Source organism: Xenopus laevis, chromosome 5S (assembly GCF_017654675.1).
Source record: "Xenopus laevis strain J_2021 chromosome 5S, Xenopus_laevis_v10.1, whole genome shotgun sequence".
In the NCBI taxonomy this organism is placed as follows: Eukaryota; Metazoa; Chordata; class Amphibia; order Anura; family Pipidae; genus Xenopus; species Xenopus laevis.
Window position 1 is genome coordinate 122,636,416 of NC_054380.1, and position 16,078 is coordinate 122,652,493.

General features: G+C 39.4%; 2 protein-coding genes across 5 annotated transcripts in view; one reads left to right on the top strand and one right to left on the bottom strand.

The window, feature by feature from the left end:
- The window catches only part of eipr1.S (EARP complex and GARP complex interacting protein 1 S homeolog), a 90,926-nt gene extending 85,073 nt beyond the window's left edge, over positions 1-5,853 (bottom strand). The window contains exon 1 of one of the 2 annotated variants that reach the window (XM_018264589.2): positions 5,597-5,842. In XM_018264589.2, coding sequence (XP_018120078.1) covers positions 5,597-5,638 — 42 coding nt within the window. In that variant the 5' untranslated portion in view covers positions 5,639-5,842. 2 annotated transcript variants of the gene reach the window in all.
- Positions 5,854-5,949: 96 nt separating this feature from the next.
- trappc12.S (trafficking protein particle complex subunit 12 S homeolog) overlaps positions 5,950-16,078 on the top strand; it is a 46,560-nt gene continuing 36,431 nt past the window's right edge. Inside the window, exons 1-3 of one of the 3 annotated variants that reach the window (XM_018264332.2) lie at positions 5,950-6,033; positions 8,367-9,559; positions 13,036-13,152. In XM_018264332.2, coding sequence (XP_018119821.1) covers positions 8,372-9,559; positions 13,036-13,152 — 1,305 coding nt within the window. In that variant the 5' untranslated portion in view covers positions 5,950-6,033; positions 8,367-8,371. 3 annotated transcript variants of the gene reach the window in all.

Genomic DNA, 16,078 nt, shown 5'->3' on the forward strand with positions numbered 1-16,078 from the left:
AAATATGAAGGCCAACTGAAAAGTGTCTTAGAATTAGCTATTCTATAACATACTAAAAGTTAACTTAAAGGTGAACCTGCCCTTTAAAAGAAGTATGGGATTCTGTTTTGAAGGATCCCTCAACGAATTATATTTTCTTTTTTGTATAAGTAGTGTATTTGTTAATGCACGGTGTTGGTACTTGGCTTGAAATATAGCCAAATGTTAATACCCAAAAAATGGTTGTAAAGGGATTTGTCTTTTAAAAAGGGAAAACAATGACACCAAATACAGAGAAAACAATAAGCAGCAAGTAGACAAATATATAGAAACGTCTGGCTTCTGTACAGATTTATCCTGATACCAAGTCCAAATGATGCTGTTTATTAAAGTATTTTATTACAGGCTCAGTTATGGGACTGATAGAATTACACTCTGGGTAGTATAGAATTAATCTCTTAGGTAAAAATGACGATGATAATAAACCACCTGAAATAATTTCACTTTCTCTACATGAATCTAAGGAAAATAATTGCCAAGGAAGCTGATCCACGTTGTGAGAAGAGTATTTTGATACGGCGAGACTCCTAACAAGCATGTCTCATAATGTGGAGTTAATTAGTACTGTTAAAGCATCAGGAGTGCTATGTGATATGCACAGCATGGTATCAGCCTCTAAAATTGTTTGTTAGATTAAAAAAAAATTGCCTTCGATTTGTCAAAGGGTGTTAAGGTTTACCAGTCGCTAACTAGCATGAGCTTGTATGTGACAACTCAAAGGCAGTGACTATAAATTGGGAAAGGTCCAATTATACTAAATAACAGTCTGTTCATACATGCCGGAATGACAATATTATTCTTTACATTGTAGTGTCAGTCTTGGGGCTCTAATAGCAACTGGTTCGAATTCGAATTGTACAAATTTTTCAGACTTTCCGCCCAAAACTCAGATTTTTGCCGGAAAACCACGAAATCCAGCGTAGATCAGTATATCTTTGGGACTACTCCCACCAGAGCTGGGCCAACCCAGCCAGGCGCCCTAGGCAACCTGTCGGGCCACGGCGCCGGCTCAGTACTGCGCAAGTTGGATTCATCGCGCATGCGCAGAAGCGCATTTACGCGAGAGATGACATCGACCGTCGGGGAGAGATGGGACCGGACAAGGGGTAGGCGACAGAGCAGGTACGTGCCTGGCGCCCCCCCAGCTTTGCGCCCTAGGCACGTGCCTACTCTGCCTACCCCTAGTTCCGGCCCTGACTCCCACTGACTTATATTCCACTTCGGCAGGTCTGAGATGCCGGATTTTCGGATTATGACTTTTTCCATCCTCAGGGTACAATACATCACAAAAATGTGGGGTTTTTTTCACTAAAATTAAGATTTTATAGTCAAAAAAACTTGAATTTTTCGAGTTCTTGGTATTCAGACTTTAATAAATAACCCCCTAAAGGTGACTACAGGCAGAGCCTCCATCAGGGGGGCCACAGGGGGTACAAGTGTCCCTGGCCAGGAAGTGCTGCACTTTTCAAAAGAGCCGGGCCCCTCTTGACAGCGCCAAAGTCTTGCCGTCCTTCCGAAGTCCCGAACAGCCGAAATGCAGAAGTGCTGAAGTCCCGAAGCAGTGAAAAGACCCGAAGTCACGAAAACAGTCGGAACTGAAGCGGCGAAAAGACCCAAAGTCATGAAAGGAGGCGAAGTTGAAATCCTGTGTCCACAAGTTCAATTCTACTGAACACCAATGTGTGTTTTTTTTATTTTTTTTTTAATCCCCTGGCCACCTATGTATTATTTTAATACTCTATAGGCCGCTGCCACCAATGTTTTTTTTTTATATATTCTCTGGGGCCCAAATTTTTTTTTAACTTGTAAGGGGGGGGCCTAGCACCAATGTTTTTTTTAAAAAAAAAAACTTTTATGGGGGGCCCTGGTGCCAATGTTTTTTTTTTAATTTATAGGGGACCCTGGTAACCAATTATTTTTTTTAACTTGTAGGGGGGCCTTGACCACCAGTTTTTAAAAAAAAAAAAAAAAAAACTTTTATGGGGGGGGCCCTAGCACCACAGTTTTTTTTAACTAATAAGGGGGCCCTGACCATCAATAGCTTTTTGTAACTTGTGTGTGTGTGTGGGGGGGGTTACCTTTTTAGCACTGATGTCTGTGTGATCTTTTGACTGTGGTGTAGAGTGGGCGGGATCTGGGCTGGGGCTTGGGGGCTGGGGTGTTTGATTTCTAATGGCAGCCCTGAGTACAGGTATGGGATCCACAATCCAGAAAACCACTATCCAGAAAGTTCTGATTTATGGAAAGGCCCTCTCCCATAAACTCCAGCTTAATTAAATCATTCACATTTTAATAAATGATTTCTACTTCTGTAATAAAACAGTAGCCTCTACTTGATCCCTACTTAGATATAAATAATCCTTACTGGAGGCAAAACCAGCCTATTGGGGTTATTTAGGGGACTATTTACTAAAATCCAATGCCTGTGCAGCTCTAATGAAACTTAGGCTAAGGCAAATGTTAAATGGAGGGCGCACAAGCTGAGAATCATCTCCATCTTAGTTTTCCCTTTGCCTGCATCCGGAATCATTACGCCGGCATACTTGAGATCAGCCAGTCATCTAACGTCCCTGCCCTCTCTATCCAAAGTGTGCTGCTTACTGACAGCAATGGGCCTTGGCTAATCTAAGTAAGTGAATTATAGTTGCCCCCCCTAAAAGGAGAACTAAAGCCTAACTAAAGAAGTAGCTAGAAATGTTGTACGTTATGTTTTGAGCTTCTGTACCAGCCCAAGGCAACCACAGCCCTTTAGCAGTAAAGATCTATGTCTCCAAAGATGCCCCAGTAGCTCCCCATCTTCTTTTCTGCTGATTCACTGCACATGCTCTGTGCTGCTGTCACTTACTGAGCTTAGGGACCCACTCACAATATACAGTACACATAGAATAGAAATGTCACAATATAAGGCTGATTAGTAATTAATACAGATAATTACTACATGGCAGCACAGAAACCAGTGCAATTAGCATCAGAATTTAATAATCAGCCCTGTAGCACCAGCTTATATTACAGGGGAACCTCATTTTCTGCTGGATAATTAGTGACGACCCCTAAGCTTAGCTTCTCAACAGCTGCTCAGAGCCCACTGAGCATGTGAGTGTCACAGACACTTTCCAAGTTGGTGACCCCCTGTGACAAGTTTGAAGTCCTGGATCATTGCTGCTATTGACAAGCTGAAACTTTAGGCTGATGCAATAAGTTCAGTATGTAAAATATGGCATTTTTAACTATATTCATTTTTACAGTTTAGTTCTCCTTTAAAGCGATGAGTAGGAGTTGCAGCAATTCTTTAAAGTGAAAAGAAAATGTAAAAAAATAGCTATAAATGGTCTTGTGTGATCCATTAAACAAGAAAACTACTTCTAATATACATTTATTTTTAAAAAAAAAAAGAGTGTTTTTTAAATGTGATCCCTTTCCTGCGACCCCCCCCTTCACTCTTCTAGCTCTTTTGACTGATTGCACAAATCCTTAATCCAAATCCTAAAGATCTGTGTGATCAGTAATCAGAGATAGTAGAGTGAAGGGGGGGATTGCAGCCAGAGATTGCATTCTTGTTAAAAATGGTATGGATTTTTTAAATGAATGTACATTGAATGCCTTTTTCTAAGCAACTTTTCAATTGGTCTTCGTGGTTTCTTTTTTTTTTTTATATATATATAGTTTTTGAATCATTTGCCTACAATAAAGACAATAAACTTTCTTCACTCTGAACTATTTGCCTGCTGGAAGTTTGCCTTCATTGTGTGCCTGCTCCAAAAGGTTGTTCTGACTCTTTCCATCTTTCAAATACGGGTCACTGACCCATCTAAACACTAAAGCTCTGTAAGACTAAGCAAAAGCAATGCATGGTTGCTAGGGTCATTTGGGCCCTGGCAACCAGACTGTTGAAATTGCAAACTGCTGAATCAAAGTTAAACAACAAAAAAAATAAAACCCAAATGATAATATATGAAAATCAATTTCAAACTGAATCAGAGTATCTCCCTCTACATCATATTACAGGGCAACCATTTTAAAATAACAAAAGTGGTATAAAGGTGATACCTTTCTTGGCTAAATAATATAATACTTTTATTATTATATTTTATTATATAATCCTTTGATTATATTAGTTAGCCGATAAAGGTATCACCGTTATATCACTTTTGTTATTTTTTATTTCAATGGGGTTGCCCTGTAACATTCTTTACTGGCTAACACGGTACAACAACTTTACCTCTCTACATCATACTAAGGGGCAGATTTATCAAGAGTCGAATTGAAAAATTTAATTCGAATTTATGGTCAAAACTGTCAAAGTCGACTAGGGAGCTATTTGTTTTTAAAAATATGAATTTGATTTTCACGATTTACCATACTCTGGCCCTTTAAAAACTCGAATTTGACTATTGCCACCTAAAACCTGCCGAATTGCTGTTTAAGTGAATGGGAGAAGTCTGGGGGATCAATTTAGAGTTGTTTGCAGCCTACCTGACAGTCAAGTTTTTTTCGGAGAAAAAACTCGAATCAAGGTTTTTTAAATTCAAATCAAATTCGATTCGAGTTTTTGGGTCAATTTAATTCATCCAACTTGTAAAAATTCGATTTCTTTTTTAAATATATTTAGATTGGTTTATGGGAGTTAAGGGGAGTTTTTAAAAACTCACATGCTTTCGAAATTCGACCTTTAATGAATGTGCCGCCCCATGTTAATTTAAAGGAACAGTTCAGTGTGAAAATAAAAACGGTGTCAATAGATATTCTGTGCAAAATAAAAAATGTTTCCAATATAGTTAGTTAGCCAAAAATGTAATGTGTAAAGTCTGGAGTGAACAGATGTCTAACATAATAGCCAGAACACTACTTCCTGCTTTTCAGTTCTATAACTCTGAGTTAGTCAGTGACTATAAGGGGGGCCACATGGGACATAACTGTTCAGTGAGTTTGCAATTGATCCTCAGCATTCAGCTCAGACTCAAAAGCAACAGTTATGCCCCCCCTCAAGTCTCTGATTGATTACTGCCTGGTAACCAGGGTAACCAATCAGTGGAAACCAAGAGAGCTGAAAAGCAGGAAGTAGTGTTCTGGCTATTATGTTAGACATCCAATCACTCCAGCCTTTATACATTACATTTTTGGATAACTAACTACATTAGAAACATTTTTTATTTTGCACAGCCTATTTACCCAGTTTTTTATTTTTATACTGATCGATTCCTTTAAAAGCGAACAACCCCTTTAATTAGGGTTGTCAGCCTGGTTTTATATATATTAGGAAAACCTTGTGGAATTCCCTATGATTGACACAGCGATCAGCCAATTGCTGATCTTCATGTCATGGCACCGCCTAAGTGTGTCATGATCCCACCCCCATTACATCCCGGCCACATCCCCTGCCAGGCCAAAAATTCCCACCAGTCTCTTATCCAAAGGAGATTACGATCAGTAGCCATTTGACCTGCCTGTATGTTTTTGGGAGAGTGTGAGGAAACTCCATACAAACATTGGGGAAAGACCCCCCAGGTCACAAAGCATCTCTGGCGTCATATAACATAGGCCACACCCCCTCACACACCTGAAATTCCAGCCCGTAGATGACAGGCGCGTCGTCCTCCATCCTGTTTCCGGGATCGTTTAGTCACGGCTTCTCTGCCACCGCACTTAGCACATTTTTATTCTATTCTATGGTCTTTTCCTTCTTCCGGCCGACCGATGAGATTATAGAGTGGATGATACTCATAAAGTTTGTTGACATTAAAAAAAAAATGAATGAAACTCAACAGCTGACTGTCCTATTGCGCCAATCACTTGGCTGCCCTGCGCCACCGGGTGACTCAGTGGAGACTTGTACGCATGTGCATCGTCTTCCTGGAAGCGGTCACCGCGCATGCGCGCTGCGTGGAAGTGGGCTGGACAGTGAAATGCGCAGGCGCGGGGATTGCCGGGAGTGTTTGTGTGACGGGGGAGGTGTGAGTAGCTGATCCGGTGAGTAGGCGAATGTCAGGGTATGAGGTGAGACTGAGAGGTGTTGGTGAGTGTTAGGCACCTTTTGTCTTGCCTACATTGTCCACTGTAGGGTGGATTAAAGGTGAACTTCACCCACAAGCGGTTATTTTTTTTTTATTGTTATAATAATTAAAAAGGGGGAGACAATGTGATTTTTAGCAACGTTTCAGTATAAATATAACATTAAACATCTGTCTGACTTTAACAATCCCCTCCTCTGCTTTCCCTGACTAATTACCCGCATAGTGGCTTTCAGCTCTCCTCCAGCCAAGACTCCAATTCCCATAATGCCTTGCATGCACCTAGACTAACACCTGGAAAGGAGGAAATACCACTGAAGCCTGCAAGGCATTGTGGGAACTGGGGTTTTAGCTGGAAGTAATACGATTACTAATACATTGCAGCTGTACTCAGGTGACCTGAGAAGTGGTTAGCAAAGGGCAGACAGATACAGTTATAGGATCCGTTATCCGGAAACCCCTTTTTTCAAGAAAGCTCAGAATAATGGAATGTCCATTTCCCATAGACTCCAAAGACCACTTTTCTGGAAACAGCCAGGCCCCCAGCATTCTGGATAACGGGTCCCATCGTTGTACTGATTTCAATTGCAATTTTATTTATAAATAACTTCAAAATAAGTGAATATATGCTATCAATGAATACTCGAAGAGTTGCTTAGAATAAAGTTTTGTATTTTTGGGATTACATCCCTTTTTAAAGCAGTTCACGTCAAGCCTCTGATACAGCACTGGGAAGGTTAGGAATAGTGTGAGTTGTAGTTCGACATGATTTGAATAGTGTGATGTCCATTGGCCCAACAAATTCCAGTTTCCAATATGATCAAATGTGGATGATGTAGTGTTACGGTTGTTCTTTTTAATTGTGTGCCTCATTTTCAGAACTTTTAAAGGAGAACTAAAGCCTAACTAAAGAAGTAGCTAGAAATGTTGCACATTATGTTTTGGGCTTCTGTACCAGCCCAAGGCAACCACAGCCATTTAGCAGTAAAGATCTGTGTCTCCAAAGATGCCCCAGTAGCTCCCTATCTTATTTTCTGCTGATTCACTGCACATGCTCTGTGCTGCTGTCACTTACTGAGCTTAGGGACCCACTCACAATATACAGTACACATAGAATAGAAATGTCACCGTATAAAGCTTAGTAATTAATATAGATAATTACTACATGGCAGCACAGAAACCAGTGCAATTAGCATCAGAATTTAATAATCAGCCCTGTAGCATCAGCTTATATTACAGACCAACCTCATTTTCTGCTGGATAATTAGTGACGAGCCCTAAGCTTAGCTTCTCAACAGCTGCTCAGAGTCCACTGAGCATGTGAGTGTCACAGACACTTTCCAAGATGGTGACCCCCTGTGACAAGTTTGAAGTCCTGGATCATTGCTGCTATTGACAAGCTGAAACTTTAGGCTGGTGCAATAAGTTCAGTATATAAAATATGGCATTTTTAGCCATATTCATTTTTAGGGTTTTTTCCTCCTTTAAAGAGGTTCACCTTTGCGTTAACTGTTAGTGATGCAGAGAGTGATATTCTGAGACAATTTGCATTTGGTTTTCATTTTTTATTATTTGAGGATTTTGAGTTATTTAGCTTTTTATTCAGCGGCTCTCCAGTTTGCAGTTTTAGCAATCTGGTTGCTATGGTCCAAATTACTCTAGCAACCATGCATTGATGTGAATAAGAGACTGGGATATGAACAGGAGAGGGCCCAAAAGGAAAGATAAGTAATAAAAAGTAGCAATAACAGTACATTTATAGCATTGCAGAACACCTGCTTTTAAAATGGGTCAGTAGAAAAATACAAATAATTAAAAAAAAATGTGCTCTTTGTTTATAAATGAAAACTTTTCCCTGTTACAGTTAGAGCTTTTGTTTTGGTCAGATGATCCCAGCTGCCCCAAGTCATGTGACTTGTGCTCTGATAAACTTCAATCACTCTTTACTGCTGTACTGCAAGTTGGAGTGATATCACACCCCAGCCTGCCAGAAAGCATTTTTCTCCTAAAGTGCATGCACAAGTCACATGACCAGGGGCAGCTGGGAAATTGACAAAATGTCTAGCCCCATGTCCGATTTCAAAATTGAATATAAAAAAATCTGTTTACTCTTTTGAGAAATGGATTTCAGTACAGAATTCTGCTGGAGTAGCCCTATTAACTGATGCATTTTGAAAAAAACATGTTTTCTGATGACAGGATCCCTTTAACCCCAGGTACTGAGCATTTTGGATAACAAGCCCCATACCTGTACAAGTAGTTATATTTAATAAAGGAAAAATATGTTTTTGTGATTAGAATTCGTTTTGTCTCTTAAAGTTGAAATGGAGAAGCTTGAGACCAATATTGAAGATGAAGCGTTGACAAGCAGAGAAGAAGTCGGCCCTGATGGTGTTCAGCTAAGTCCAGGCCTTTCAGCAGAGGTGCAAGAGGAAATTCTCTTCAATGAAGAAACTATAGATCTGGACGCAGATGCATTTGGGTCTGAAGAAAATGTCACCCTCTCTGAGGACTCTGGAAACTTACTGGACAAACTAAACGACCAAATGATGGAAAGTGTAATCATTTCAGATTCCCCAAATATCAGTGAAGATGATGCTGGGGAACTTGGTTGCCTGCAGGATATTGTTGATGAAATTGAAAGCCAGGGAGTACTGCCGTTACAACCAGAAGCAGAGAAGGAGTTTAATGTAAGTGGAAATGACACTGAGCATGCTGGGATACATGACAGCGTAACCTCAGAACCGCAGCACGTGGAAATTAAAGTTGTGGTATCTCAGAGTGAACCTAGCCCTGATGCAGAGGACAGCCCTTTGCAAAGCCCAGGTAGTGAGCTTGAACATGAACTGCTCTCCCCAGTTAGTAAGCAACCTCAAACAGATGTTGTTCTACCCGTGTGCACGATCTTTAGTAAACGCAATTCCCAGCCTTCATTTTTAGGGAGTGATGGCTTTGAATCGCAGATTGTTAAGTCTCCAAGTTTTACTGGTGAAATTAGAAGTACGGCAAAGATTCAAACCCATGTTGTCCAACCTAGTCCAAGTCTTAGCAACTTCTTTTCTGATAACGGCAGCACTCCATCTCCAGCGGCAGACTTTTTTGATTCCTTCACAACGTCCTCAAATTTTATCTCTGTAAGTAATCCAAACGCAGCCCCGGCTGTACCAGAGATGAGCCACGGGTCTCTAACGCCAGAGAGCGGCACGCCTACGGACCCTGCCAGTATAACGTTCTTTGTTGGCAACCAGTCCCTTAATTCAAGCAGTTCTTTGGCCTCTGAGGTTTCGCAGTCTCCCAAACCGTTTTCTCAGATTCACAGCGTGTTTGCTGGAAGCGATGATCCCTTTGCCACGGCTCTGAATATGAGTGAAATGGATAGACGGAATGATGCTTGGCTGCCTTCAGAAGACACCAGGGACATACTTATTTCTGTTGCCACCCAAAAATACAGCACTGTGTTTATCGAAAAGGAAAAGCTCACCATGCCAGGCTTAAAGTTTGACAATATTCAGGTAAGAGAACTGACCTACTCACAGTAGTGACCCCTCTCTGTGTTTGCACGTAAGCCAGTTATTGAACACACCACTAAAGGCAGTTGCAGTTCACATCGTAAGGCAATTTTTTACATTTCCCTTGCGCTAACAGAAATAGTCTCTGCCTACGTTGTGTCCAGTTGATATTGGTAAGAGACTAAACTCATAGGCTCATAAAAGGGTTCTTCTATGTCTTCTTTTTAAACATTATTCCTTCATCCTACACATGTGGTATGCCTGTGCAAGATTTACTTAAATATATTTACCAGTTTGGTAAGATTCTTTAATATGCCACTTAATTTGATATAAATTATCTGTTGCTTATAGGGATGCACCGAATCCACTATTTTGGATTCGGCCACTCCCCCGAATCCTTTGTGAAAGATATGCAAATTAGGGGTGGGAATGGGAAAATAATTGTACCTCCTTGTTTTGTGACGAAAAGTCACGCAATTTCCCTCCTCACTCCTAATTTGCATATGCAAATTAATATTCAGTTCAGCCGGGCAGAAGGATTCGGCCGAATCCTGCTAAAAAAGGCTGAATCCTGGATTCGGTGCATCCCTAGTTGCTTAAGTGTTCATTTTGGGGTTATAGTTTTCCTTTAATTGAAAGTATGACGGTGCCTAGTTGTACTGTCAGCACATCCTCATAAGTGGCTGCCACAAGTCTTGCTAACTCTTGCAATCACATATCTAAAATAGGAAAGGTTTATTGTGATTGTGGTTGTAATTAGTGTTCTGTCCGTCTACTAATGTCCATGTATGTGCACTTAAAAATCAGTTCTCACAGTTAGTGTGATTTTGGTATGGAAGTGATCTGTGGAAAGAATGGGATCATCTCTGTGTGAGATACAGTCCATATATGCAAATGAGACCTTATTCTTATCTAAACCCGAAAAATGAATTGATGCAAACTTACTAAGGGTGCTTCTCTGAGCTTGTTGCAGTTTACCCTAGTTTATTAATTTTTAAGTCTAAGGCATCGGTTACTAGTTCTGCTCTAGCAGAAGCAAAAGAGCAAACAGATTATTTTTAATTTAATTTTGAAATCTGAAATTGGGCTAGACATATTGTCTGTTTCCCAGGTGCCCCGAGTCATGTTATTTGTGCTCTAATAAACATCAGTCAATCTTCTGCAAGTTTAAGAGATTTCACCCCCTGTACTTCGCACCTCCAGCCATCAGTAGAACAAAAGGTAACCAGATAATGGCTCCCTGGTAGATGTCAGAACAGCACTCAATTGTAAAAATCCATGTCCCACTGTGAGTCCTTCAGTTACATTGAGTAGGAGAAACAACAGCCTGCCAGAAAACAGTTTCATTCTAAAGTGCTGGCTCTTTCTGAAAGCACATGACCAGGCAAAATGACCCGAGATGCACCTACACACCAATATTACAACTAAAAAATACACTTGTTGGGTTAGGAATGAAATTTTTCCATGGTAAAGTGAATTATTTGCAGTGTAAACGGTGTAATTTAGAAATAAACTATAAAATTCATGACAGAATCCCTTTAACAAACATAAATACAAGGAGTGCATAAACAGTTGGGGTTACTGATGCAAAAGGCCTTCAAAAAGATCAGAGTCTGCTATTCTAGTTATTCTAGCCTTTGCTTCTAGTCTAAGATTGCTAATATCTCAGAAACCGTCCAACATAGAAAATGAATGGAGCCTGTGATAGTGCTCAGAGGATGACTCCGATTGCAATATCCTCATTCCGTATCCTGCTTTTCTACTAGAAGTAAAATTTGGAACTACTCAGAGTTGTTTTTTTTTTTTGTCCTGTACAAAACTTAAAGGCCTAGACTGGATGTTGAAGCTGTTGGCAGTTTATCGGGAATCAATGATTATAAGAGAGCAGTGAGTTGCATTGCACGTGTAGTTTTACAAAAAAGCTCTGCTGTCTTTTATCCATTTTAAAGGGGTAGTTCACATTTAAATAAATGTTAAGTATGTTCTCATATGGCCTAGTTTAGTAACTTTCCAACTTCCTTCATTGTTTTCATACCGTCTTCCTCTTCTGTCTCTTTTCTGCTCTCAAATGCGGTCAGCGACCCCAACAGTGAAAAAACTATTGCTCTGTAAAGCTTAAATTTTATTTTTATTGCTACTTTTTATTACTTCTCTTTCTAACCAGGCTCCCTACTATTCATTGCCTAGTCTCTTATTCAAGCCACTGCCCATCAGCAAGGGTTAATGTTTACCTTGATAGCCGCTTAATAAAAAGCTAAATGATGTAAAGTTTAAATAAAAAATGAAGACGAAATGCAAATATTTCTGTCCATAACAAATGAAAAGTTAATTTAATGGTGAACTACCCTATCATAATTTTTGTTTATTCTTAAAGGGGCACCCTCTTATAATAAAAATACATTTAAATGATGCTTAATGTTTCTTTTTCATGAAAAGGTTTGTGTTTTTTTTTTTTTATTGGTTATGCTTTCATTTTGTTTGCTTCTACAATATAACATTTAAAGGCCCATTTATCAAAAGGTCGAATTTCAAATTCATGTGAATTATTTCTAAAATTCAAATATACTCACAATTCGACTGGGAGGTTATTTAAGAAAAAAATGTAATGTCTAATATTTGATTGGATGGTTCCGACCCGAAAATTGGAATCGTATTCGATTCGTACAAATCTACTGTTTTTCCTGAAAAAAAACTTGAATGTCAGGAAGGCTTATTAACATCTCCAAATGGCTCAACGGACCTTTGCCATTGACTTTACATGAACTGGGCAGGTTTTAGGTGGCGAATATTCGAATTAGGACTGTTTCCATGGTCAAGGTGTGATAAATCTCACATTCGCACAGTGGGGTTGAAATTCGAATGTGTGAATTCTGAAACTCGAAAATTTGAATTCTAATTTTACTTTTCGACCCTTGATAAATCTGCCCCTTATTTCTGCTTTTAAAATTCAGCTATGCTGTTTGTCAATAGTGAATTGCAAGATGCTGACTGTCAGCCAGTTAGAGCAGGTGAAGTCTGCCAGTTACTCACAATATGAATGCTTTGATTCAGCCCCCAAGCAGGGCCTTAGAAGATTTAAGATATTCCATAGCTGTGCCTTTTTCTTTTTCATGACTTTGCTAATAATGTAGCTTGTGGATGGATGCCTTGTTTTGCTGTACAGCCTCCTCTAAAGGAGAACTAGTTGGCAGTTTAGTACTGTGGTTGGCAGTTTAGTACTGTGATAATTAAGCGAACATATTTATGATAATGAAAAAAATAGTGATTGCTAGTGTTAATTCTGATATGACAGACCATTGTATGTTAACAGATGAAAACATTAATGAAAAGAAAAAATTGCATTTTATATTGGATTGGGAATTGAGAGTAGCACCCCTAGGTTAGAGCAATCCTGCTGCTAACCAGAGAATTCGACCATTTATTCATTATTTTAGGACATTGGAGTGTATTATATTTACATGTTTTTGTACCATTTTTAGGGTGATGCTGTCCGAGATCTCATGTTGCGTTTTTTGGGGGAACAGGCTGCAACGAGGAGACAGGTGCTAACAGCTCTCTCTGTCGAGCAGACGTTCGTGGGGCTCAAGAAGCTAATTGTAAGTTCAACTTCTATTTTATCACATGCAAAACTTAGTAGGTCTTGGTTGTGTCTCTAATTTAAAGGTTCCAGGGGCCTCTTCTATGAACAATGATCTTCACTTCCATAAATTCTGATCTTCAGTTTTAAGAATTCTGATCTTCAGTTCTATGAACTGTGATCTTCAGGTTTATGAACTGTGATCTTCAGGTTTATGAACTGTGATCTTCAGGTTTATGTTCTCTGATCTTCAGTTCTTTCCATAGGTTTTCAGTTGGATTCAAGGGGGATTGAGTAGGGTAATGGGAAACCTTTTTTATATGCTATTAATTAGGAATAAATCAAATGATATTAATTTGCACTGATAGGGGGCAGGATTGCTTTCTAAATACTGACAGCTTTCAGCACCTTTCTTATTCTCTGTGTCATTCTACTTTACAACACATCATTTATGGACTTATTTATTTATTTATTTATTTTTATTTTTTTTATATGTGTGGATTACTTGGGTTGTTACCGACATCTGTCAATAGCCCCATTAGAAATATATTTAATGAGAAAAACATTGACGTTTCAATACTTATCTTCCCTGCTGTATATATGAGAGATGTCGTACATGAAAAGAAACAGGTGTACTCTGATGATGTGGGTGGCAGGGGCTGTGGGTAAAGTCCAGCCTGCCACCCATTAAAAAAAAAAGTTCGTTTTTCAGACAGAACCGGTCTGACCCACATGCCCTGCAGATTTAGGGCTGACCTGCACATGCCATGACTATGCTGCATTCTAGCCAATGTTCCCACTGGATTTAGGCCTACAGAGGTCTGTACAGTGTAAAAATCCCCTTTCCACTGGGTCACAGCCCTGCAACTGCACCTGTCAATGGGAAAAAGAAGAACAGTAAGAAATGTAGAAGTCTACCCGAGGTAGCGAGGTTTGTATTGGGGTTACTTACCATGATGGCAATCATGAGCTGGCACATGTAATGGCTAACCAACTAGTTCCGAGTGTGAACCTATACATAAGTAATATTTTTTTATTCACATTTCCCATTATCAGCCTGAGGTGTACCACCTAGCAATGCTTTTATTAACATATTAATAAAGAAATTCAGATATAACATACTTTTAACTTTATATATACAAGTCTTGCATCAAAGAATAAATATAAAGAAGATAAATATTTATAAAGGCATCAATACATTTGGAAATATTATGGTGTGACTAACCACATCCTGTTATTCTGGTTTATGTATAGTAAGAGTGAATTAAATAATTGTAATCCATCTATCCTGTGGACTTCTTTAGGGCATATACGTAACTTTTGTCATGCTATATCACTTATGAATAATGGTACAATTTACTTGCAACTACCAATTGGCATTAGAATGCTTCAAATCAATCTTCATTAAGGTTCTGCTCTAATTTGCACACACTAGATATGCTTATTAAAATGTAATTAAATGTAAAACACCTCTTGGTGCTTTTTAATGTAAATGTATATCTCCATTTGCTTTCTGCTACCCTCTGAAACTATATTTTTCATTTGTAATGTGCTCCTTATAAAATTTAAAGGGCAATTAACACAGCATATTTACACTTTCTTCACTGCAACATTTCCACACTGAATTACAAACCCTCTTGTTTAAAGGGATCCTGTCATCGGAAAACATGTTTTTTTCAAAACGCATCAATATATTGTGCTACTCCAGCAGAATTCTGCACTGAAATCCATTTCTCAAAAGAGCAAACAGATTTTTTTATATTCAATTTTGAAATCTGACATGGGGCTAGACATTTTGTCAATTTCCCAGCTACCCCTGGTCATGTGACTGGTGCCTGCACTTTAGGAGAGAAATGCTTTCTGGCAGGCTGCTGTTTTTCCTTCTCAATGTAACTGAATGTGTCTCAGTGAGACATGGGTTTTTACTATTGAGTGTTCTTAGATCTACCAGGCAGCTGTTATCTTGTGTTAGGGAGCTGCTATCTGGTTACCTTCCCATTGTTCTTTTGTTTGCCTGCAGGGGGGGAAAGGGAGGGGGTGATATCAACTCAACTTGCAGTACAGCAGTAAAGAGTGATTGAAGTTTAGCAGAGCACAAGTCACATGACTTGGGGCAGCTGGGAGATTGACAATATGTCTAGCCTCATGTCAGATTTCAAAATTGAATACAAAAAAATCTGTTTGCTCTTTTGAGAAATGGATTTCAGTGCAGAATTCTGCTGGAGCAGCACTATTAACTGATTCATTTTGAAAAATTTTTTTTTTCCCATGACAGTATCCCTTTAAAGGTTATATCTTCTTTTTTATGTTCTAATTGTTGTATCTATTAAAATGTAGTGTTGTATTATTATACACTTGTTTTCTGTAGCTTTTGTGAAGCTGTAAGTTGATCATCTTGCAGGTTTAGGGCTTAAAGCTGGCCATAGATGCAAAGATCCGATCGTACGAATCATCGTACAATCGGACTTTCCCATCTCCCGACCCGCCACTAACCATTCAGATCAAAGTCTTACCAGTCAGATTAGTTAAAGAACAGATCAGCAATGTTCTGCCCCTGACAGCAATCGTACGATATCTATGTCCAACCAAAGCTAGTGACAGTCCCCCACTGAAAATCATATGATCGGCAATACATGTAGAGATATTATCGGCAGCCGACAGAAATTTTCTAACCTGTCCTATCGACCAAACGACCGATCTCCGAAGGACGAAAAATGTCGGGACTCTCCACACACGGTCCAAAAATCGTACGAATCCTCGATTCGTAAGATCAGATCTTTGCGTCTATGGCCAGCTTTAGAGAGTGAGGCAACTTTGGTCGGTCGACTATAGAAAACGCATTGCCGCATGTGCATTAGTGCAGATGACTTTTCATTGTAGCCTATGGGGGAAAAACGATGAGGCAGTTCAGGGAGATAGTCGCTCAGAAGACGAGGCGATTAGTC